General features: G+C 40.5%; 2 protein-coding genes across 5 annotated transcripts in view; one reads left to right on the top strand and one right to left on the bottom strand.

Annotated features, from left to right (window-relative positions):
• Positions 1 to 25,818, bottom strand: part of LOC123786522 (paraneoplastic antigen Ma6F-like) — a 159,904-nt gene that overhangs the window by 27,776 nt on the left and 106,310 nt on the right. The window lies entirely within an intron of this gene.
• Positions 5,177 to 14,620, top strand: LOC123804155 (synaptonemal complex protein 3-like). Of its 4 annotated transcripts, none has more exons than XR_015723494.1 (7): positions 5,177 to 5,687; positions 7,303 to 7,420; positions 8,285 to 8,384; positions 10,150 to 10,248; positions 12,954 to 13,128; positions 14,011 to 14,115; positions 14,244 to 14,277. XR_015723494.1 is itself a non-coding variant. In XM_087860353.1 (7 exons), exons 2-7 carry the CDS (start codon positions 5,669 to 5,671, stop codon positions 14,295 to 14,297), a joined length of 495 nt encoding a protein of 164 aa, XP_087716479.1. In that variant the 5' UTR covers positions 5,177 to 5,480; positions 5,653 to 5,668; the 3' UTR covers positions 14,298 to 14,618. The 4 variants fall into 4 exon arrangements, 3 of the variants coding, with proteins under 3 accessions (XP_087716479.1, XP_045672091.1, XP_087716478.1); XM_087860353.1 differs by lacking the exon at positions 12,954 to 13,128 and having other exon boundaries at positions 5,177 to 5,480; positions 5,653 to 5,687; positions 14,244 to 14,618; XM_045816135.2 differs by lacking the exon at positions 12,954 to 13,128 and having other exon boundaries at positions 14,244 to 14,620.

Here is a 25,818-nt window from a genome sequence, read left to right as displayed (position 1 = left end):
AGCCACATGTTGGACGTGGCAGACTTTCTGACAGGCTGGGTCTCTGTAGAAGTGCATGGATAATGCCCACCAGGAGGACATATTCACTTTCCCGAAAATGTTACAGGAGAAATAAATGAAGTAGTTTTGAGTCATTATACGTGTTTGGGTTTAAGTGTTACGGTAATAGTCTACCACACCCGACACAAGTTGGGTAAAAACAAATTTTAGGTACGTACTGCTCTATCATTATGATTTGCATTTTACTGCATTTTGAATAGTGGCTCAAACAAATAAATCCCTTTATTCCAGGTAACACACAGGTAGGACTGCATAATTCAGGGCTGGTACTACAGCTCAAGGAGCCAGGATCTTCCTTCTTCTTGTCCCTCTATCCTTAACTGTGGCTTTTGTCTCCAAGGACACAGGCCTTGTATCTGTATTGCTGGCAAGACAAAGGGGAAAGATCAAAGGGGGAAACCAGCTGCGTCTTTCCAGTTCATGAAGCTTTCCTAGGAATGCCACGAGTGTCATCTGGGGCAAGTATCATGGCCAGCCCAGGAGCTGGACTGGGCTGTGTGCACACCTCTAATATGCAACAGGGTCAAGGTTCTGTTAGTAAAGATGAAAGGGTGAAGGAGGGAATGCTTAGGTAGATACAGGGCCCGCCACAGCACCTATGTTACATTATCTTTATCCAAATCCCTTGTGGGAGCTTTTCACAAATTCAGATTCCCGTCCTCGTGCCAGCCATAAAGAATCAGAATGTCCCTGAAAATTTGGAACCTGAAAGTAGTTGTTGAACCAACTGATCTTTGCTCTACTGAGGATAGCCCCTTTTTCTTGTCATCTGGTCTGGTCTGTACGAACTCTGCAATGGGTTTGTCATTTCATAATGTTTAGGTGCACTCCAAAATGTCAAAGATAATACCTTCCTCGATTAACTTGTTTTGAAATTTACATCGAAAACAACAACTCTGTAAAGGTTTTCCATGTCTACGGTGACACTCTTCAAATCATTTTCTGTATTACTGGAAGAGACAAACACTGCTAGAGATCATCATTTACGGCTGAAGATGTGGTTTATTCCCAGAGCAGCAAAGTGACACAAAACAGTGACAGGCGAGGGCCAGGGGAGAGCAATGGGTCAAAATACCAAAGGTCTGGTCCTAGCTCTACTGTGCAGCTCTGCAAACTTGGGTAATCATTTGTACTCTTTGAACCTCGTGCTCTTAAATTACAAACTGGCCTTACACTAATTCATCTTCCAGAGGGCTATTAAGATAATTAAATGAGTCATGGGTATGTATACTTTCAAAGGGCAGTAAAGCTCACAGATACGTTGTTTTTATTTATGGGCGAACAGTGACCAGTAAGAACTGTAAGTTCCAAATCTGGCTGGTAGAATTATACAGGTTTCCCGCATGGTCAATTTTAAATGACGCAAAATAGTATAGTCTCATTAGCACACAGATGACTGGATTATAGTGCAGTGAGAGGAGAGAGGCGGCACAAGTCATAGTGGCAGGCAAAAGAAGGAGGGTCAACCAAGACTTGACAGAGAAGTTGGTTGAGTGTGTTCAAAGGCCCAGTGGCAGGAAAGAGCAATGGTGTGCTTGAGGAAACTGCAAGAGGCTCAGGATGGAGAAGATAAAAGGGGAGTCAAAGGAGGCAAGATGCTAAGGGTCCTCATATGTAGGGTAGACCCTCTTGTGGAGGCTCTGAGGAAATTACTGAAGGATCCTAGGCATCATAGTGTAAGCTAATATCCAAGGATTCAGAGTTAGACAGATCTGACTTAGAATCTTCGTTCTACCACAAGCTGTGGTTTTGGCACAGGATAAACAAAATGACTGGTGGATCAGGATAGAGAAGCAGAATCAGGGACATAGAGAAAGTTGGCATATGACAGACGTGGCACAGCTGATAGCGGGGAAAGCACATGTCATTCAATAAATGAGGATGGCACAATTATTTTTTCATGGGAGGAAAGAAGCAATTAGATCACTATCTGACAGCAAGCACAAAAGTCAATTTAAGTGACCAACGAATAAAAAATGCAAAGTAACACCTTAAAACAATTTTAAGAAGATATAGGAGAAAAATTTATGACCTTAGCGTTCAGACAATTTCATTTTAAAAGGCCCAGGAGGCAAGAAAAAAATGGATAAATTTGACAACATCAAAATTTAAAACGTTTGTGCATCAAAGGACATTATCAACAGAGCACCCAGGCAATCCGTGGAGTGGTTAAAAATAATTGCAAATAATCTATCTGATAAGAGACTAAAATCCTGAACACATAAAAAGGTCCTACGACTCACCCACAATGAAAAAAAAAACTGATTAAAAAATGGGCAAAGGACTTGAATAGACATTTCTGCAAAGAAATATACAAATGGCCAATAGGCACGTGAAAAGATGCTCGACATGAGTACTCACTAGCGAAATGCAAATCAAAACCACAAGGAGACAGCACTTTACACTCATTAGGATGCCTGTTATCAAACAAAATACAAAAACAAAACAAAAACAAAAAACCCCGGAATAACAAGTGTTGGCGTGGAAGTGGAGAAATAGGAACCATTGTGCCCTGCTGGTGGGATTGTAAACAGGTCATTAACTCCTCTAAACTCTCGGACTCCGTCAAACGCTGCAAAACTCAATTGCACGTATGCCAGACATCAGAATATTCCTAGCGTCACCGCTTTTAAGAGCTCTGAAGTGGAAAGTACCCACATGTCCATGGACAAGGAAACGGATGAATGAATTGAGGAGTGGAATGCTACAACAGGGAAAATGAAAGCAGTACGGCTCCGCGGAATAGTATAGGTGATACTGTTAGGACACAATGTTGGGCGAAAAAGGAAGCGGCGGAACACGAGGCAGAACGCGATACAATTTATTGTACTACCCAGGCAACACACCAGGAGGCCAGGACAGTCAAGGATACATACACGGGTCTCTAAAACAAAACAAAAACCAACCAACCAACCAACCAACCAGCCAGCCAGCCAACCAACCAACCAGCCAGCCAGCCAACCAACCAACCAACCAACCAACCAACCAGCCAACCAACCAACCGAAAAACAAACCCTAGAAGACGGAGGGGGGTGGTTTACACGGGACACGCGGGAGGATGGCTATTCCTCTGCGAGTGGAAGCAGTGGGTGGGAAGGGCCCCGGGAGGAGACTGGCCAGGAATTGTTAAAGTGTCCCACGTCAGGAAGGCGGAGGCTTGAGCACCTACCTGTTCCACACTCCCGGATCCTTTTGTCCTTTCCCAGGAAGACGGCCTGTGAAACGTCCCTGAACGGTAGAGCTGCAACGGCCCGGCCCGGGCCTCAGTCCTGGATCCTCGATCCTCGATCTTCGATTCTCGATCCTCGATCCTCGACCCTCGACCCTCGGCACCAGCGCCTGGGCGGCAGTTGGTCCAGGGGGCGTGTCTCGGCCGAGGTCCCGCCTCCCGCATGCGCGCTGTGCCGGCCAATCAGGGACGCTCCCGCCCAGGCGAGGCTGTCTCGCTCCTCTCCATCCCTTGGCCCTCAGAGGAGCATCGCGGAGGGCGTGGTGTGGAGGTCGCTGTGCGGATGGAGGGATGGAGGGAGGGACAGAGAGGCAGAGGATGGGGTGGGGCATAGGGACCCTCAGGGAGGCCCAGGCGGGTAGGGAGCCGGACCGGTGGCCATGGGGGGGGGGGCGTGGTTCTCCTCAGACGTGAGGGGATCAGGGTGTGGGACAGCGGCGGCTGGGCTGACCTCTGAGGTGATGTCCCCACAGGGTCCTCTGGGGCTCTGACAGGACATGACGAGGGCCCTGAGGGCAGGGCTGGCAGGGCCGGCAGGGCGGGGAGCGGGTCTGACGGTCCCCACTTCCTGGGAAGGTCGCACCTGGTGAGGAGGGGCCGTCTGCGTCTGTCCCTCCTGCCCGGCCGCCCGGCCGCACAGTTTGGTCCCCCGAGGTCGTCCTGGGGTCCAGATGGCGTGTCGAGGAGCCCCCCCCCCCAGACCTGACCGTCCCCGGACAGGGGCAGAACGCTTATTCCCCATCCATTCGGAGGGGACATTTATTTTTGTCCCGGCCACGGTTGGGCCTCCAGACCAGCACATTGTCCCGCGAGGACCTAGGGGTGGGGATGGCCTCCGTCCCAACGTAGAGGCAAGAATGTGGCGGAAGGCCCTGGCCCTCAGATGCCCCGGGGCAGGTCGCGTGCCCTGGGTCTGAGCCGGGGGCGGGGGCGGGGGCGGGTAGGCGTCCGCCGTCCGCGTCGTCTTTGTCCCCTCCCGGTCCAACGAGAGACACGAGGACACGCCCACTCTGATCTGCACAGAGGACCCTTGCCTGGCATCGCTCACTGACCATGTCCCCATTTCTTTAATGCGTGTTTGCGCTCACAAGGTGCAGGAGACACCTCGGGATGGCGCCGGCTGGGAGGAAGCGCCCGGGGAGAGCTGCGAAGGCCCCGGTGGAGGCTCAGGGTATGGCAGCCTATGACTTTGGGAGACAAGAGAGAAGAGAGCTGAGTGGGCCAGAGGCTGAAGGTACTGGCTATCACACACCTTTGCAGATACAGCACTTGTAGATACCGCACACGAGGCAGGTCACTGCTTTGGAGTCCTCCGCGTTGTAAAAACTAAAATCCTCGTGTGTGTGTGTGTGTGTGTGTGTGTGTGTGTGTCTGTCTGTCTGTCTGTCTGTCTCTGTGTGTGTCTGTCTCGGCGTGGGTCTGTCTGCTTCTCTCTGTGTATGTCTGTCTCTGTGTGGGTCTCTCTCTCTCTCTCTCTCTCTCTCTCTCTGTGTCTGTCTGTCTCTGTGTGGGTCTGTCTGTCTTTCTGTCTCTGCGTATGTCTGTCTCTGTGTAGGTCTCTGCATGTGTGTGTGTGTGTGTGTGTGTGTGTGTGTGTGTGTGTGTGTGTGTGTAAAAAGCAGTTTCATGTACCAGAGGTTGTCCACTTGATCCTCCCGTCCCAAACTGGGATTACAGAGGCTTAGGTAGCAGCTCTTCTGCTCCCCCACAGTCTTTCTTTCCAAAATATCTCACACCTGCTGGGTGATGTGCTCTGCCATTAACCTTGAAAGGCTTGTAACACTGTCTCCATGGCATGGTCCTGGTCCCTGATCCAGTTTCAGCTGACCTGGCACATACATGCTTCCTTTCCTATGTCTGCCTTAAAAAACTTTTGTTTGCAAGAGGCCTAAAAAACTCCACAGTGAGGATATTGCTCCCTGAAAACTGATCAAAATGCCATACTTCGTTTTATTGTTTTAATTCCGTTAGCCAACATGTAGTACATCATTAGTTTGTGATAAAATGTTCAATGATTCATTAGTTGCGTATAACACCCAGTGCTCATCACATCACATGCCCTCCTTAATGCCCACCACCATGCTTCATTTTAAAATGTTTTCCACTTTTATTTCAACGCAGGAGACAATCCAGTGACTGATAACTACGGGGGAAGAAGTCCTCCAGCAGGAACATTTCTGGCAGATGTGGGGTAACGTGTTTAAAGTGATTTTCACTTGACCCATAAGGTACTTTAAGAAAAATAAAGGTTGGCTCAGGTAACAAGTATTGTATGTGAAGCACTTGGCATGATATATTTCATCCAAAACAAGCATGCTGTTTTAGGTACCCTTAATTAAATACCTAATGTCATTTCTTTACAGGAATGAATTACAGAATATGTTGGAAAGATTTGAAGGTATGAGTTAGGAGTTATTTCAGCAAAAGTAAATTGTTTTGAGCCACATAACACATATTAACAAGAAATGTTAGTCAGTGGACTACAACACTGTTATCTAATGCCTTGTTCTCAGATACAGGATTTTCCTTAAGTATTTAGTGTGTTTTGGCTTCATAGATTTCCCTAGTTCCCCTTTTTATTGTGGATGTGCAGAGAATGGGGCTGCCAGTGCTGAGGTAAGAGTGATGCTTTTATTTTATACATGGTTACATTTGATGGACTGTGGGGATATCAGAAGAATTTGCATGAAATAATCTCTCTTCCACTTTGTGTCCCAGAGTAAGTGATACATCAGTTTTTAATATCAATTTTTAATGTTCTCATTGTAGTTATTTTCCTTGACTTTTCTAGCTGTTTTCTTTGGTGCAGAAGTTTAAATTGAAGCCTGTAAGATAAGTCTTTGTCATAATGCGTACACTAATAAAGTGTGCAGTGGAAAACTAAAGACCACTTTGCCAGCATGCTAGCAATGTGTGATCAGAACCAATAAACCTAAAAGTTTTCAGTTCTCTCAGATGTCACTTAAACATTAACTGGGTTACAGGGCAAGACTCTTAGTAAAGAGTCTGAGTCAATTTTTGAGTCCTCTATATGGATCAATCATACAAGCAGGTATGTATTAAAAGCTTTGCTCTATTTGGTGGTGTCAAGGTTCTCGGTATGTGAGCTGTCTCACAAATTGATTATTGTACGTGGCAAACTGGATATATAAAATAATTGTATAACAGTGCAGCTTTTCACGATCTCTGGAAAATAGCTATTGATGGCAGATCCATCACATACAACCAAATGCTTAGGAAAGCGTTTTTTGAGGTATTAAAAATTTTACTAACTGCAAAGCCGCATTTTAAAAATGAATTAAGAAAAACTCCATTTATTTACTAAAAAACATATTTAGGAAGTATTTTTGAATAAATTCTTTTATTTCCTTAAACTCTCCATGGTCTTTTGTCTTTAACTCAAATATACTTAAAATCCTCATTGACTAAATTAACACACACACACACACGTACACGTGCAGGCACACACCTTTCTTCTCTTTTCATTTATTTATTTGTATCCCTTTTGGACACTTTTAAAATAGAATGATAAAGTGTGTTTTATATATCGACTTCTAACAAGAATCCATCTCAACGAGTCCTTTCATTTGGAGGATGTTTTATAAATTTATTAAATACTAGCCTCTACAACTGTCTTTCCACGAGAAAATTAAAGACTATCGTTGAGAAACCCCCAATTTTTTTACACATTTTGGGAGACAGTAACTTTTGTTTATTAGCTCTTTTTCCAGGATAAGTTAACTAAAAGGTGTGTGCAGGCAAAAAAAAAAATATATATATATATACATATATATATATATATATATATATATGAATTCAGATACTAGTAACTGAAAGATTTCACAGAAAAAAAAAAGAAGCAAATATCTTGATTTCTGATGTGAGGCCTTTAAAAAAAAAATTCCAACTGTCTTTCCAATGCTGCTGAACCAAACTTGCCTATGTTGTCTTGAATAAGCTGCAAAAAATAATTTTCAGTATTAAGTGTTAATAAGTATATGTGTTTAATATAGGTGACATTAAAAGAATTCTTTATGCAAAGAGAAAAAGATGCATGATGGATACCAGAGCTTCTGTCAAAAGCATTAACCAGAAAATTGAGCATGTTTGGCAAACCCAGGAAGAGCAAAGGTAACGGTGTTGGTTTTTGGAGCCAGAAACTGTGTGTCATTTCTTAGTATTTGTGATAATACTAAAATAATACTGTTATCCTCTATCTGTTGGAGTCTCTATTGAAAAATAGGTTTGGCTTGATTTTTATCTAAGCAAATAGTTCCTTTAGTCCTGTAAGTTCACACCTTAACTGAAAAGAGATGTATTATCTAGAGGTCAATAAAGATAACCCCCTTTTTCTCCTTTCAAATGATAATTGAGCTTTCCTAGTATAAGAAAAACTATATTTACATTCTTAGAGTATGCGAGCTGAGTAAGAGGCAAATGTCTTACGATAGTTAGCTGTATTCAATTATGTAGAAAAGATTAATCTTATATTTGAATAATTTTTAAATTTATCCCTATTGGGTTCACTGCTCTTTTGCACAAAATCTTTATTGTGCCACAGTGGGGGAAAAGTGAAATATTACCGTTTGGGAAAGTTATGTAAGTGAATATGATACCCTCATTGAATCTATTTATCATTCCACAACCTATATGTTATTCAGCAAATGAATGAAAATGAAAAAATAAAAATAAAAACAAAACCACTTGTAGATAAAATGCATTTTTGGGGGAAAATTTATAATGCAATAAATCTTCCTTAGTTTTCGAGAGCTAAGGCATATGGGATAGCATCCCTCTTAGACAGTTAGGAGTGAGTGACTGTTAGCAATGAGAGTAAGCCATCCACTTTATTTTGCTGTTTTCCATCAGAAAATTTCAGCTGTGATCATCCCCTTCTCCCTTTATAGTATAATTTATGTCCAATTTGGTTTTGAATGGGTTTACCTTTTTCTTAACGATATAAAGTATGACACTATTCATTATTATGTTTTACAGGCAGAAGCTTTATCATGAATACTGTCAGGAGTTTCTAACTTTGTTTCAAGAGTGGGATATGGATGTGCAGAAAGCCAAGGAAGAAGAAGAAAAACTAGCTGTTGGTATCAGGCTTAGCTTTATAATTAATCTATTGTAACCAAGTCTCAAGTAGGAATGGTGAGCCTGGCCACATCTTAGACCCGTAGATTTGAGCCAGAGTCCTGTTTCCATTGCTGGCTATGTGGTTGGGCCCCGATCTCAGGAAAACCAGAGAAGTACAGGCACACATCCTACTCACAAAAGCCCTTGGTCTTTACTTCCTCTCTTGGTTGGGATTGCTGCAGTTCCAAGTGACAGACATTTGCCAAAGTACAAAAGAGGGATGTCTTGGTTTATCTGAAGAAGTCAAAAGGAGTTTTGCGCCAGGTACAGCTGGATGAGTCTGGGAAAAGGTTGCTTAGGCAGTGCCGTCTGGGCTCTGTCTCCATCTCCTAGTAGGCCCTCTCCATGGGGTCAGCATGATAGCATCTTACAATCTTAGATTCACTACCAGGTTAGTAACCCCAGCGTACTGAGAGAACCTTTCTCCATAGGTCTGGCAGAAAAGCCCCCTGGACTGCTATCAATAATCTAGTTTCGATCGTTTGCTCATTCCTGAACGGAGTCATTGAGCTCAGGGCATGGCTCACTCGTAATGGAATGGCCTGTATCACATTTAGGAGTAAGGATGGTGGAGGAGATGTTGCTTTTTGAGGGCAGAGGAGAAGGCCTGGAATTCTTTCCTGAGAGTGGGCGAGTGAATGGACAAGGGAAATATCGTTGCCAAGCAACATTCCGGTCCAATGTGGGCTGGTGTCATAGCAATCATAAACTTATATGAGACCAGTACTCATGTTTGTGGTTGTGTCTGAGCAGCTGGAGAGTTGGATTTTCCAGGGTTGGGCTGAGGTTAGCCGTGCACCTCCACAGAGTGAGAAGGGGGCAAGGTGTACAAGCAAGGGTGTAGGTATAACCACCGACCATGGATTTAGCTGGAAAGGGGGAAAATGAGGACAGAGGGTGCAGACAGGAGATGGTGGAAAGTGCTCCGTTCAATGGATGTTGGATCCTGCTAGGGTGCTGAGCTGTAGCATGAAAGGGAGTGAGCCACAAACACAGGGAGGTAGAGGTGGAATGCTGGGGAAAATGGACAAACAGTGTAGTACAGTGGTCAAGAGCCCGGACACTGGGACGATAATGTTTGGGATCCAGTTCTGATTTTCTAATTGCTAGCTGTGAAACCAGGGACAAATTGCTTTTCTCTGAGCCTCAGTTTCCTCATCTATGAAAGGGAGTCTAATAAGAGAACTTACAGGGCTTCTGTTTTTGTTTTAGGGATTTAAATGAGCTCCTCTATAATAAGCTTATTTGAAATGGTTCAGAACAGTATCTGTACATAGTTCCTCTATAAGTCTCTGCTATTAGTAACATCATGTAGATGTTTCAGTTATCGGGCTGACAAAATCTAATGTATGACTCTGAAAGTGAGTGGCTAAGTAAGGATATAACAAGATCACTGGTGGAGGAAAAGGAAGATCGTGGAAGGATTATTGGAAGGATCATGCGTGTGGATTTTGAAATCAACAAGAATAAGATATATGTTTTGAATATTGTTAAGAAAGGAAATTTCCTACTTAGTGACTGGCAGATAAGATTATTGTGGTGTTTTTGTATGTTACTGGTAAACACAAATGACGTAAACTAGGTCATAATATTTGATAAAAGAGAAGATACTAAAAAATATTTGTTTAAAAACTATTCAAGTTTATTCTAGATTTTTCTGTTGTTAAATTCTGAATTTACCCTATGGTCATCACAGCTTCTTTTTTCTTTTATATTTGTAGAATATATTTCGACAGCAGCAAAAGGTTTTGCAACACTCTAGAACTGTTCAGAGCCAGAGAATGCAGGCAATTAAAGAGTTGTATGAGCAATTCTTAAAGGTCTGTTGAATTTGGTAACACAATATATTCTCGTAAAGTGTAATATGTATATGGAAGTAGAAAATAATTGTCTTTCTTTCTTAATACATGTTAAAACATTTTGCTTATGCCTTTACAATCAATTAAGACTAATTAGGCATTTTCCATTTTGAATTCATAGTTCTGATTTAACCTAAATGCTAAACGTACTTTTACTTTCCAGATTCATTAATGGTTTTGTGGGTGTTACTCAAAACAGGGAATGGTAGATTGGGAATTTTACCAAGAAATATGCATATCGTGCATGAAACTGATCCTTTTTTTTAACAATTTAATCATGGTTCTTTGTTCCAGAGTCGGTGTTTCTTAGGAGAGTAGTGATGAATATACAGTTTGGAAGTGGGAAGTCCTTAAATCATTTCTCGATGTCATTTACTTTTCTCTGCACTGCCAATGTTTCTTAAACAGAGAGCAGCCAATTGTACTTTCATTTACTTCTCTTTGTGCTGCCAATGTTCCTTAAACGGCGTGAGCCAATTTTATTTTCAGTTGCATTTTATAAGTATTCCATGGCATATTTGCTTTCAGAATTATTAAAGTGACTACAAGTGGCTTTATATACCAACCTATAATTGCAAGAGACAGCACGGATATATAGGAGAATGAAAAAAGCCAGAGTAAGACCATAGGCCTGTGAATTGAGATTACCTTCAGTTGTATTTCCACATTAGCGAATCATCCTCAGTGACACAGACCTCTTCTTCACACAGCTATATACTCGTTTGGGAGTGGATGGGATCCTGTACCTTCCCCTTCTGTTTTTGGTCAGGGTGCTGTTGTCGTTATTGTTTTTAATGTCCTAAGAACACTTAACACGAGACCTACCCTCTTTTGTTCTTTTGCACGTGGTTATAAAGTTTTCCCAGCTTCATTTGTTGAAGACACTATCTGTTCCCCATTTTGTATCCTTGGCCCCCTCATCAAAAATCAGTTGACTGTATATGCGAGAGTTTATTTCCGGGCTCCCTGTTCTGTTCCATTGGTGTATACATCTATCTGTCTGTATGCTGGTACCACACTGTTTTTATTCCTGTAGCTTTGGAATATATTTTTCAAATCAGGAAGTGTGATGGCTCCAGCTCGTTGTTGTTGTTGTTCTTTCTTGGAGTCGTTTTGGCTATTCATGGTCTTTTGTGGATCCGCATGAATCGTAGGATTGCTTTGTAGAAGCATTTCTGTAGAAAAATAGCATTGGGGTTTTGATGGGGATAACATTGAATCTGTAGATTGCTTTGTGTGGTATGGGCATTTTAACAATATTAAGTCTTCCAATCCATGAGCACGGGATAATTTTTCCATTTATGTATGTTGTCTTTAATTTCTTTCATCAGTGCTTTATAGTTTTCGGTGTACAAGTCTCTCACCTCCTTGGTTAAGTTTTTTCCTAAGTATTTTATTCTTTTTGACACTATTGTAAATGGGATTGTTTTCTTAATTTCACTTTTGGGTAACTCATTGTTAGTGTGTAGAAATACAACTGACATTTGCGTGTTGATTTTATAACTTGCAACTTTGCTGAATTCATTTATCAGTCCTAACAGGGATTTTTGCGTGTGTAGAATCTTTGGGGTTTTCTACATATCAGATCATGCTATCTGCGAACAGAGATAATTTTGCTTCTTCCTTTCCAGGTTGGATGTCTTCTATTCCCTTTTGTTGCCAGATTGTTCCAGCTAGGACTTCTGGTGCTATGTTGAGTAGGAGTTGTGAGGTTGGGCAACCTTGTCTTACTCCTGACCTTAGAGGAAAAGCTTTCAGTTTTTCACCATTGAGTATGTTAGCCGTGGGCTTGTCATATGTGTCCTTTATTATGTTGAGATACATTCCTTCTGTATCCAGTTTGTAGAGAGTTTTTATCATGGAAGTGTTGAGTTTTGTCAAATACTTTTTCTGCAGCTTTTGAGATGATCGCGTGATTTATTCTTTAAACAATCTTGTTCAAATACACGGTAAAATGTCACTCTTCTAAACTAACTGGAATGTTTAAGAACTAGCAGTATAATTTCAAAATAAGTATTCTTTAAAGAATCTTAGAATCACACATATACAAAATAGTTATATTAAAATTGTTTCCAAGTAGAGAGCTTGTCGCTCTACTGCTCTGTGAAGACCATTTATAGATTGGTATGGAGGTTTCATGAAGTAACAGAAATTATTTCTTCTAAATGTTATTGCCCAGTGTTGTCACTTAGGGTTGGAAATCCAGTGTCTTCCTTGACTCCTGCATTTCCTTATCCTTCCCCTCCAGTTACTATTGGACTGTGTGATACTTGCCGCTTGCAGTGATGCTTTAAATTCTTTCTTCGAATTCCCACTGCTGCAGCCCTAGTTGAGGACCTCGTCATCCCTTGCTTCTACTATTAAACTCTCATCTGCTCTCTCCATCCTTCATAGGTCTGCGATATTACCTTCCTACGAGATACTTCTTCCCTCCTGAAAGCCTGTCAGTAGTTTCCCCTTCTAAACTCTTAGATATTCAAAGATGCACCATAACATGATGCCCTTTTTAGTTTTGTTTGCTGCATTCTGTCTTTATTCCCACCCTTCCTGATAAATGCTTTGTCTAGACTAACTATTACTTCTACGCTTTGCTTATGTCCTTCCCCTGGAAATGTTTTTAACTTCTTTTTCTTCACCTATTGAAATCTTATTCTTTTGCCAACCAGGTCGGCGTCAATCTCCTTTTTCTGCTATGTCGCTGCAACAAGTTGTGCTTCTATAACTATCATAAAATTTTTGTATCATTTCTGTTTACATTTGCTCTTGGCACTGGAATATGGAAGAGATTGTGTGGTCATTTTTAAATTCCTCCACAGTACTCAACACAGCACTTTCTACATGGTATGCGCTATTTCACCACTTGTTGAATGAATGGCAAAATTTAAAATGTAGGTTGTGTTTTTCATAACTTGAAGAGGTCACATCACAGATCATTTTATTCCCTCTCAGGAAATCATATTACGTTGACTATTACTGATAATAAATGTGTTATTACCTGGTGTTAGAAAGCTTATTACTGGATTTCAAAATTACAGCATTTGTTGATATGGACTTCCAGTCCTCTTCTATTTTGGGGTCCATTTTGACCTTGACCTTAACTGCTTGACATTAACCCATCATTTTTTTTTTTTTTTAAAGATTTTATTTATTTATTCGACAGAGATAGAGACAGCCAGCGAGAGAGGGAACACAAGCAGGGGGAGCGGGAGAGGAAGAAGCAGGCTCATAGCGGAGGAGCCTGATGTGGGGCTCGATCCCAGAACGCCGGGATCACGCCCTGAGCCGAAGGCAGATGCTTAACCGCTGAGCCACCCAGGCGCCCCTTAACCCATCATTTTGAGCAAAGTGTACCGTAGTTGTGTCTCCTAAAAATAAGAATATTTCGGGGCACCTGGGTGGCTCGGTCAGTTAAGCGTCCAACCCTTGATCTCACTTCGGGTCTTCATCTCAGGGTTGTGAGTTCAAGCCCCATGTTGGGCTCCATGCTGGGTGTGGAGCCTACTTAAAAAAAAGTAATAATATTTCACTCAAATCTGATATTTAAAATTTTTCTTAGTGAATGTTTTTGTCTACGTGTGTGATTTAGAATTTTTTTTATTTCAAATAGATAATGGCCATCACTGGAATATTAAAAAATGTAGTAGTTTTGAAATTTAATTTTGCATGTTTTGAACATAAGAAGAAAAATGGTGGTTTGTAACTAGACTAGGCTTTTTGTTTTAGAGTATGGAAGACTTAGAGAAGAATCAGGAAAATTTTCTTATTGGTGAACAGAGTGAACTTAGGAAAGAAATGGCCATGTTGCAAAAACACTTTATGATGGAACATGTAAGTAGTATAATATTTAAAGGTGAAAACTAAGGATTGATTTAAACATTGAAATAGTCAATTTGCTGTTGTAGGTATAATCCTTATATAAATATTAAACAAGTATATTCTCTCTTTTCATTTAATAGCAGCAACAAGAGGTGGCAATTGTTCGAAAGTCTCTTCATTCTCTATTATTTTGATGACATTTGAAGAAAGGACTTGAACTAACTAACATGATAATTGTGGTTTAACAATTCTAGTTTAAATGATCACATCTTGTTACTCGTTGGCCTGTTTAAGTGCAAGGCTCTCTTTCTGTGTAAACCCAAGTGAGACCTAACCAGTTATGTGAGTAGCAGCAATTCCAAAGTTATATGCAGGAAACGTTCAGACCTTTGGTAGTAAAGGTGACTTTTTCTCCCTAACACTGTCAATTAAATTTAAGCAATAAAGATGATTTACATTTAAGTTTGCTTCAGTGAATCTGTATCAGTCCCAAAAGATAGGAAGTACAATTATAGGAGGTTACGTTGCTCTTTCTGAAAGAAAAAACTAATGAAAGAATACACCCTTTTGCATATACTCATTAAGTTACAGAACCAATTCTAATGAAAATAAGATTTGAAATACAACCTACTCCACAAAATTACAGAATTTATTAAAAGCAACTTGAGTCTGTGCCCCAGAATAAACAAAACTGCTAAAAGTCATTAAGACAACTGAATAAGATATGTAAATATCACTTGTGAGACATGGAGTTGTGAATATGCCATTTCCACCAAAAAAATTAAAATGTCATTTAATTGACTTTGGTCCACTATTAAATGACACCTGCCCTTAGCATTGATTGAAAGTATTTTATTAACATATACATGTACTTAGTTACCTATGGTTTAAATTTTTTGTGCCTATCTTTAGAGATTAATTACCTAGAAAGTTTTGTTTTGCAAGTTTAATATTCAGTGAGCACATGGAAAGTTGATTGTATGCTCATCTAAAAACGTGAACAATTAATTCTCACACCTTGTCTTTCCTGGTGCACTTTTTACATGCGTAACCATATGAAATTTTCAGTTGGAAAGATTTGATTTCATAAGCATGAAGTTGTCTGAGAATTAGTTTGGAATAAAAATAAATAAATAAATAAAATACAGTTAAATGTATTCTCTTTCTAAGTTACCGAAATTCCTTTCATGAATTGTTCAGAACAACAACAACAAAAATATTGCCATTTGGAGGAGAGGGCTGTCTTTCTCCTGTTTTAATGTATGTTCAATATTTTATTTATTTTATTATTTTTTAATAATTTTTATTTTGTTATGTTAGTCACCATACAGTATATCCTTAGTTTTTGATGTAATGTTCCATGATTCATTATTTGCATATAACACCCAGTGCACCATGCAATATGTGCCCTCCTTACTACCCATCACCGGCCTATCGCAGTCCCCCGCCCTCCTCCCCTCTGAAGCCCTCAGTTTGTTTCCCAGAGTCCACAGTCTCTCGTGGTTCAATATTTTAATTATGGCCACTAGAGCCCACTCTTCTATTTGTTTTATGGTTTTCCCTGTTTTTAAAGTAAGCCCAAACATACTCTCTTTTTCTAAATTCCAACTTATTTATCTTATGCAGGAAGAAGTGAGTCCTCCACCATGAGTGAATATTTGACATCAAGGGACAGTTTACTCTTTAAATACTGCATTTGTGTGTGTGTGTGTGTGTGTGTGTGTGTGTGTGTGAGAGAGAGAGAGAGAGAGAGAGAGAGAGAGAGAAGGATTTCCCCTTAGGCCAAAACATTAAGTCTTAAGTACTACTTCAAACTTTTTTTTTTCAAGTTTTTATTTAAATTCCAGTTAGTTAACATACAGTGTAATATTAGTTACAGGTGTAGAATTTAGTGATTCAGCACTTCCATACAGCCCCCCGGTGCTCATCACTGACAAGTGCCCTCCTTCATCCCCATCACCTATTCAACCCATTTCTCCCCACCCACCTCCCCTCTGGTAACGATCAGTTTGTTCTCTATAGTTAAAAGTCTGTTTCTTGGTTTGCCTCTCTTCCCCACCCCCTCCAGGTTCATTTGTTTCTTAAATTCCACACATGAGTGAAATCATATGGTATTTGTCTTTCTCTGACTGATTTATTTCGCTTAGCACAATACTCTCTAGCTCCATCCACGTTGTTGCAAATGGAAAGATTTCATTATTTTTTTTTTATGGCTGAGTAATATTCCTGTGTGAGTGTGTGTGTGTGTGTGTGTGTGTGTGTGTATAACACAACACCAAAAAACAAATAATCCAATTAAAAATGGGCAGAAGATGGGGCGCCTGGGTGGCACAGCGGTTAAGCGTCCGCCTTCGGCTCAGGGCGTGATCCTGGCGTTATGGGATCGAGCCCCACATCAGGCTCCTCCGCTATGAGCCTGCTTCTTCCTCTCCCACTCCCCCTGCCTGTGTTCCCTCTCTTGCTGGCTGTCTCTATCTCTATCGAATAAATAAATAAAATCTTTAAAAAAATAAAATAAAAAAAAAAATAAAAATGGGCAGAGGACATGAATAGACGTTTTTTCAAAGAAGACATACAGGCGGCTGACAGACACATGAAAAGATGCTCAATATCACTCATCATCAGGGAACTACAAATCAAAACTACAAGGAGCTACCACCTCACACCAGTCAGAATGACCAAAATTAACAACATGGGAAACAACAGGTATTGGCAAGGATGTAGAGAAAGGGGAACCCTCCTACACTGTTGGTGGGAATGCAAACTGGTGCAGCCACTCTGGAAAACAGTATGGAGGTTCCTCAAAAAGTTAAACATAGAGCTACCCTGAGACCCAGCAACTGCACTACTAGGTATTTACCCAAAGCATACAAAAATAGTAATTCGAAGGGATACATGCACCCTGATGTTTATAGCAGCATTATCAACAATAACCAAATCATGGAAAGAGACCAAGGGTCCATCAACTGATGAATGGATAAAGAAGTTGTGGTGGATTTCAAACTTTTAAGAAGATCCTCACTTGAGCCATCAGGCACAGAGGCAAAATAAGTACTCCAGTGTGTTCTCTGTGTATTTAATTCACACATGTGTATTTTTTTTCCTTTTAAGGAATATAGACTTACTGGCTTTTGTTCAATATGCTTTTCTCTTGCTTAAGATAACTATAGTACATGCTCATTACTCCATTATTTTTCTTATTGTTTCACTACGTAGCATAGGGGCTGCAGAACTGTTGGATCAGATTAAAAATCGGGTCAGATGGGAGGATTGATATCTCACCGAATGGATCTTACTCATAGTGTTACCTGACATCTGTTAATAAGAAATAGAAAACTTTAGCAAAAATTTGCCTACTCCTGTTTATTTATTTATTTTTTTTTTTAAAGATTTTATTTATTTATTTATTTGACAGAGATAGAGACAGCCAGCGAGAGAGGGAACACAAGCAGGGGGAGTGGGAGAGGAAGAAGCAGGCTCCCAGCAGAGGAGCCTGATGTGGGGCTCGATCCCATAACGCCAGGATCACGCCCTGAGCCGAAGGCAGACGCTTAACCGCTGTGCCACCCAGGCGCCCCTGCCTACTCCTGTTTAATATCCATAGGAAGATACATTATCTACAAAATTATTAAACTGCTGGTCGAAACATGAAATAGTAAACGGAGTCTCCAAAATACCATTCACTTTCAGTCCCGTGAGCTACCTATAAAGAAGTAGAACAAGTTATTCATTTATTGCTTCAGAGTAATATAATTTGATTAAAAAATCACTATATTTTACTATTTAATTTTAAGTGTTTTCCCTTTTATTTTCAGTACTGAATATTAGTTACAACTTGAATTTGAGGTCACGACTAGTAACTTAATCTCACATTTGATAGGGGAACACTGATTCTCAAACTTCTCAAATTCATGAATGGGTAGCCTGTTCAAGTTTCAGTATCTAAATTGTATGCTCTCAAAGTTGGAATGATAGTAACAGTAAGACTAATAAAGAACTTACAGTGTAGTTGGGAGGTGGCCTCCCTGCATACAGCAGTAACTTATATCACAATCTCACAGTTCCCGTGGAACACCGACAAAGCTTAACCATTTATCGAGTGATGACACCACAGAGGAAACCCGCCCATTGCGTGAGTAGTTTCCAGCCTTGAGGTCCAGGACTAAGGGCTTTATTCACACCACGAATCATCAATTCAAATAATTTCTTACCACCAATTGTGTGAGGCTTTAGTAAAAGACACACTCAAATATTAGGGTGTAAAGATGGAGACGTTTTTCAAAAACACTAGTTGCTGACTTCTTGTAGCTCATTATTGCCAGGAGGATCTTTAGTCCTGTGGGGAGTCCAGGTGACAGAACACTGGCACCCTAAGGGATACAGCAGAAAGTCAGCCTCATACTGTGACACTGCATCTCTCCCACTGCAGACAGTATGCAAGACTGTAGTAAGCTGAAGCACGCGGCCTAAAGGAGTAACCAGATCAGAGCTGCACTTTCCAGACTTCCACAGAGCCTCATGGTGTTACTCAGAGGTCATACAGGGCCATAGAGGTTTGGGCCAACCTTTTATACACATGCAGTGTTTTATACCAGTGACCAGCTAACAGATAACCGTGGGATTTATCCTACATATATTTTACTGTGTCGAAGGTCATCAACACGTGGGTTATCGAGTTAATATGTTTTTGTGCAGATACCTAAAGAATGCTTGTCCTGCCAATTCTGGAAAAGCACACCATCACTGATTAGGAGGAGTGTAACTCTGCCCTGGCGTCTGCTCGCAAACACCATTTTCTGCATTCTGACTGCAAATATCTGAGCTGTAAAACTGTACAAGGCAGCCCATTTCATTTTTATCCGTGTGAATCAGGATTCTCCCAGCACTGCTAATCTAAAATAAATAATGAAATTAATTAGGCATGAAATCTTCTAAATCTAGAACCATCAACCTAAATCTGTTTGCCAAAACAGATTTGCTCTTGTGTATCTATAAAATAGTATTTTTTTAAAAAATAGGATGATTCTGAGAGTCAGATGAAGCAATGATGGACAAACCTGTAGGCACATAATAAGTGTTGAAGAAACGTTACTTGTTAGCCGTCGACACCCTCGTTCTTCTTCTTAACACTGTGGGCATGTATTAGTCACTTAGCCAGTATTATGGACTGAGGTTGTTGTGACAGAGTAGTTTGTTCTCTCTGTGAGACTTCTTCCTACGCAAAGCTTGATTTGATGACAGTGGCCTCTTAAGAACCAACTTTTTTCAAGTACTGAGGTCAGCAACCAAGCAGAAAATAAAACATTGCATGAGGTTCAAATATGAGAACCTTCACCTCACAGTAGTTTATTAAAAATGCAGACTATCAACTTTTCTTTCCTAATATTGAGTTACAAGTTTTAAATGTAGAATATTATACTGGATTTATTTGCTTTAACATTTAATGTATGAGATAAATTCTATCCTATAAAAGATAGTTCAACTATTGAATTTAATTTTGTCTGGGGGAAATGAGGTCATTTGCTTGTCTATGGTAATACATTCAACACGCAGGGGGTAAATGTGCACAGTATATAGGGTAATCAAATTACAATATGAAGAAAAACGGTAAAGGCACCAAATCAGCACAAATACAGTGCAGAGGGTTTGTTTTTTTTTTTTGGAGAAAATCAGCAACGCAGTATTGTTTTTCTGAATATTTCACAGGTTCTTAAATATAATTTTAAAAGCTCATATTTACCGTATAGCCCCACATTGTTTCTCCTCAAAATGGAAATATCACAAAGATGATCATTGAAGCTACCCGAATTTCAGTTACATCTAGTCTAAAGAGGGAGAGCAAACAATAGGTGAGGGTTTATAAATAAAATTCCTGAGTGTGGAGGATAGCTACTCCTGTACTAAGCACCAAAGATGTAGAAATATCTATTGGCTTTAATTTTTTTTTTAAACTTCAGTTCCATGATTAAATTATTGTCTTTGGGAAACAAACTGAGGGCTTCAGAGGGGAGGGGGTGGGGGATTGGGATAGGCCGGTGATGGGTATTGAGGGCACACATTGCATGGAGCACTGGGTGTTATACGCAAACAATGAATCATGGAACACGACATCAAAAACTAAGGATGTACTGTATGGTGACTAACATTACATAATAAAAAATTATTATTAAAAAAATAAATAAACGAGTGAAACCATATGATAATTGTCTTTCTCTGCTTGACTTATTTCACTTAGCATTATCTCCTCCAGTGCCGTCCATGTTGCAGCAAATGTTGAGGAATCATTCTTTTTGATGGCTGAGTAATATTCCATTGCATATATGGACCACATCTTCTTAGTCCAGTCATCTGTTGAAGGGCATCTCGGCTCCTTCCACGATTTAGCTATTGTGGACAATGCTGCTATGAACGTTGGGGTGCATAAGGCCCTTCTCTTTACTACGTCTGTATCTTTGGGGTAAATACCCAGTAGTGCAATTGCTGCATCACTGAACAATCTTATGTATACTGAAGACTACCATCGATATGCTGAAAGCTGGTCCCGTACAACAAGTAGTTTGGAAATAGTGGTCAACAGATGTCTGCGTAAGGGGCTGAACACCATGTTTGTTGCATGGTGGATTTAATACCGCATGGGAATTCCCATGCTTTTGAAGGAAAGAAAAATTAATACTGAGTCTAAACAGTCACATGCAGGGGCGCCTGAGTGGCTCAGTTGGTTAAGCCTCCACCTCTTGATTTCGGCTCAGGTTATGATCTCACGATCTCACGGTCATGAGATCGAGTGCCACATCGGGCTCCACGCTGGGTGGGGAGCCTGCTTAAGATTCTCTCTCTCCCTCTCCCTCTGCCCCACGACCCCCATAAAATAAAAAAAAAAGAATAAGTAGTCACACGTAAAGAACGATATAGCCACATAATAATGTTAACATTGGATTTGACCTTAGAATGATTAGTTGGGATTTTAAAAGGTGAGTTGTAAGCACTGTTTACTTTTCTGAATTACACAGTTCCCTTGTTACTTGGAATCGAACATACAAATAGGACTTGACTTATCTCAAGACCATCATTAATTAGTACAGGGGCAGATTTCAACTGTACATTTATAAAGTTAGTTTACACTAACTACATCCAGAAAAATACCAACTGATGAGCCTAAAACAGTCTCTAGCTAGCTGTTGAAGAATGTGGTTAAAAAGTAGTTATTAAGTAACGTTTTGTGGTTTATGTGATCTAATATGAGGTAACAGATTCACATTTGTACTGATAGCTACCTATTTTAAAAGATAAAACACAGAGCGATTAAAATATTCACAAGTAGAATGTTTTTCTGTTTCAGTATAGAATTGCATTTCTATATTCATCAGTAAAATAGAAAAGTACTTACTTAGTCACTATCTCTCTTCCCTGTAAAATTTCATCATAATATTACTAAAGGCAGTCCTCCCATGTGCCCTGAACGTCCTGGCATGTTTCTGCTGAGTGCAGAACAAAACAACGTATTTAATGTTATGTTTTAGCTAACAAATAGGGAGAGTATGTCTTTATTTTTATCTATCTAGAGCCAGATATCTACGATAAACAAAAATATATTGGAAATGGTTACAAAGGAAGGACCTGGGTGGAGATTACAGAAGTGGAAGCTTCTTCTCTTAAAGTATCCTGCTCTCAGTTTGGTTTTAGAATCCATAAGTGTTTCATGAAATTATGAAACAATTTAATTTAAAAGGCAAGCTCTTAAAATAAATAAATAATGAATCACATGACACAGTTGTGCAAGCTGTATATGTCAAATTGGTGGTTTAACTATACAGAATACAGAACTATTTCAAATGACTTTAAAATATAGCAATTTTAGGGATGCCTGGGTGGCTCAGTCGGTTGAGTGTCTGACTTCGGCTCAGGTCATGATCCCAGGGTCGTGGGATCAGGCCCCACGTCGGGCTCCCCGCTCAGCAGGGAGTCTGCTTCTCCCTCTCCTCCTGCCCCTCCGCCTGCTCCTGTTCTCTCTGTCTCTCTCCCATATATATATATATATATATATATATATATATATATATATATATTGCAATTTTACTGTGTATCCCCAATGCAATATACCTTAAGGATAAAAAAAGAACAAGGCATCTTGAGCTATATTAAGAAATCACATTACTAGTAATAATATTGCCTTTTTATTGCAAAATACCATACATACACAGGCGCACGTGCACGCGTACACACACACACACACACACACACAAACACACACACAGAAAAGGGGGTAAGTAATTACAGTAATGCCATTAGAATTCAGGAATTTCTATATGGTGGCTAACAGAACATAATAAAAAAATTTTAAAAATTAAAAAAATAATTCAGGAATTTCAGTTTAAAACAAAAGACACAGATATAAGACCAAATTAATCTTAAATTTGAATGGAAATGGCAGGAACTCATTGAGTATGAGCATGGACTCATTCAGTATGAACTCTGATTGTCAGTATGGACCCTCAAAGAAATGTATTTCCTAGCTCTGTCCACTGCAAAGACTTGGAAGCAATGAACATTATCGGTTGCAACAAAGAGAACCCTTAGTGCCCACATTACGATCTCTAGAAGAAACCAGAGGTCCTTGGAGAAATGGCTGGTTTCAGATCCAGGGCAGAATAAGGATAAGATAAGTATGGAACATCTTAGAGTATCCAAAAGTTAGGCTCTATGTTGAGGTTATGTCAAAAAGACACCAGAGGCATGTGAAGGGGCTCCCAATGTCCAAATGTCAAACAATGTGAGCATCAGAAGGAATAATAACTGCAGTGGTGAATCACCATACATTAATACTCATGAGTTCATTGCAATACTGAAAAAGTCCCCAAATGATCCTTGTTCACTTTAAGAGACCAGAAGACAGCAACCCATCACCCTGAAAAGGGAGAGAATAAAGCAATAATTCTGCCTTTCTTGTGTGGATTGTATTTCAGGAAAACAAAGTGGTTTGTAGTTACCCTTCATGGGACAATTCCAGCCAATAAATGCAACAAGAATAATAAAGTTAGAAAATTACCACTTTACAACACCTAATGAATTAATGGATCTATGTAATAACTCTCAACGGCTGCCAAATCTATTACATGGAGGCCGATATGTGGAGTGAGCATACACTATGGTTTTCCTGGGGGCAAGTCCTGGCTTACATTGGTTGTCCTGTGCCACACCCTCCTTCACTCTCAAACTTGTCTCCATTTGGATGATACATTATATCATCACCCTAGTAACAGGGAACTTTGTAAAGAATGAGGAAAACTAATAACACCTGAACTCACTGCTCAATCTTAACATTATATATAATATACAGAGAGAGAGAGAGAGCACGTGTGCCCAGATATTAAGGATCTCCTGATGGGATGTGGTGGAGATTATGCATACGAAGCACTCGGCACCATGCCTGAGATAAGCCTGTGTTCAATAGGCAGTAGCTGCAATTATTGTAGAATTTAGATCAGTGTAAAAAATGGGCTAAGGCCTTCCCTCTGATAACCATCCATAGTTGTGGTTTTTTTTTTTTTTAAGATTTTTTTTTTAATTCATTTATTTGACAGAGAGAGAGAAAGCCAGCGAGAGAGGGAACACAAGCAGGGGGAGTGGGAGAGGAAGAAGCAGGCTCCCAGCGGAGCAGCCCGATGCAGGGCTCAATCCCAGGACTCTGGGATCACACCCTGAGCCGAAGGCAGACGCTTAACAACTGAGCCACCCAGGCGCCCCACCATCCATAGTTTTGAGCTTCTCCTGTCATGTGTCCTTTCCAGACATTTTTGGGGAGCTACACTTTCTCCTATGCAGCAATGATGTGGGGCTAAAAAGAATCAGTAGACATGGGAAGGCAAAGCTGGAAATGAGCCAATGGCAGAAAGTTCTTAAAGATTCAGGCAGAGAGGAGGGACGCCTTGGTGTCTCAGTCAGTTAAGCGACCAACTCTTGATTTGGGCTCCGGTCGTGAGATCGAGCCCCACATCGGGCCCTGCACTCAGTGGCGAGTTCTCTTGAGATTCTCTCTCTCTCCCCCTGCCCCTACCCCTGCTTGTGTGCCCTCTCTCTCCCTCCTTCCCTCCCTCCCTCCTTCTTTCTCTCTCTCTCTCTCAAATAAATAAATGTATCTTTGGGGTACCTGGGTGGCACAGTCAGTTAAGCGACCGACTCTAGGTTTCGGCTCAGGTTGTGATCTCAGGGTCGTGAGATCGAGCCCTGCATCAGGCTCTGTGCTCATTGCAGAGTCTGCTTGAGAGCCTCTCTCCCTCTCCTCCTGGCCCTCCTGCTTGTTCTCTCGTTCTCTCTCTCTCAAATAAATGAATAAATAAATCTTAAAAAAAAAAAAGATTCAGGCAGAGAGGGAACTACAAGGGCAAGAAGAAAGAGATTAGCTTTTCTGCTTAGTGCACTATTTCCTAGTGCTTCTTCTAAGGAAGAGATGTCTGTATATCATCTAATGTTTGTTAGCATTTACAAGGTGTTTTCACCTTGTATCACCGATTGTTACAGTGGAGAGTCTCCTGATCACCTCTTGTTGGTGACCGCTGTGAATGGGCAGGGTCCCTTTTGACACACAGGAAGATTTTCACAGAAAAAGACCCACAGACTTCTTATCACATTATTTCATTATAAAGTCAACTACTACTTACTTAAGCAACGCATACCAATTTGTTCTATACTACTTATGTCCCTTATTTTTGTCATCCCACTGTCTGTTGTAAGCCTAGCATTGTGGGTAAGTCACACTTTTTAGAATGGCCACTCCCCAAAAGACAAGAGAACCATTGCTGGCGAAGATGTGAGAAAAGGGAACCATTGTGCAACTGTTGGTGCGATTGTAAACTGTTGCAGCCTCCATGGAAAACGGTATGGCGGAAACTCAAAAACTAAACAGTGGAACTATGGTACGATCCATCAATTCCACTTCTGAGTATACACCCAAAAGAAGTGAAAGGACAGAGTCAAACAGATATTTGTGTACCTGTGCTCATATAGCACTATTCACAATAGATAAAAGTGGAAGCAACCTAAGTGTCCATCAACAGATGGATGGGGGGGGGGAAGTGGCATATACCTACAGTGGATCATTATCTGTCCCTCAAAAAGGAAAGAAAAACTGAGACATGCTACAATATGGATGAATCTTGAAGACATTATGCTCAGTGAAATATGCCAGTCACAGAAGGACAAATACTGTATGTATGAGATATCCAAATTCATAGAGAAAGAGAGTACAGTGGTGGTTGCCAGGGGTTGGGAGGAGGAGGGAACGGGGAATAGGTGTTTAATGGGTACAGAGTTTCAGTTCAGAAAGATGAAAAGTTTTAGAGATGGATGACAGTGATGATTGTACAACAATGGGAATGTACTTAATGCCACTGAGCTCTATATCCAAAAATGGCTTAAAAGGTAAAATTTGCATTATTTGTATTTTATTGCAATAAAAAGGCAGAGGGGAAACACTGTTGTAAAGATTGACATCTGGATAAAGAAGATGTGGCTCATATATACGATGGAATATTACTCACCCATCAGAAAGGATGAATACCTACCACTTACATCGACATGGTTGGAACTGGACGGGATTATGGTAAGTGAAATAAGTCAAGCAGAGAAAGACAATTATCATATGGTTTCACTCATGTGGAATATAAGGACTAGTGTGGAGGACCATAGGGAAGGGAGGGAAAACTGAATGGGAAGAAA

This window comes from Ursus americanus, chromosome X, assembly GCF_024610735.1.
Source record: "Ursus americanus isolate L20-20 chromosome X, mUrsAme1.1.p, whole genome shotgun sequence".
Classification (NCBI taxonomy): Eukaryota; Metazoa; Chordata; class Mammalia; order Carnivora; family Ursidae; genus Ursus; species Ursus americanus.
The sequence above is the reverse complement of the archived record's forward strand: the minus strand, read 5'-3'. Positions and strand labels throughout refer to the sequence as shown.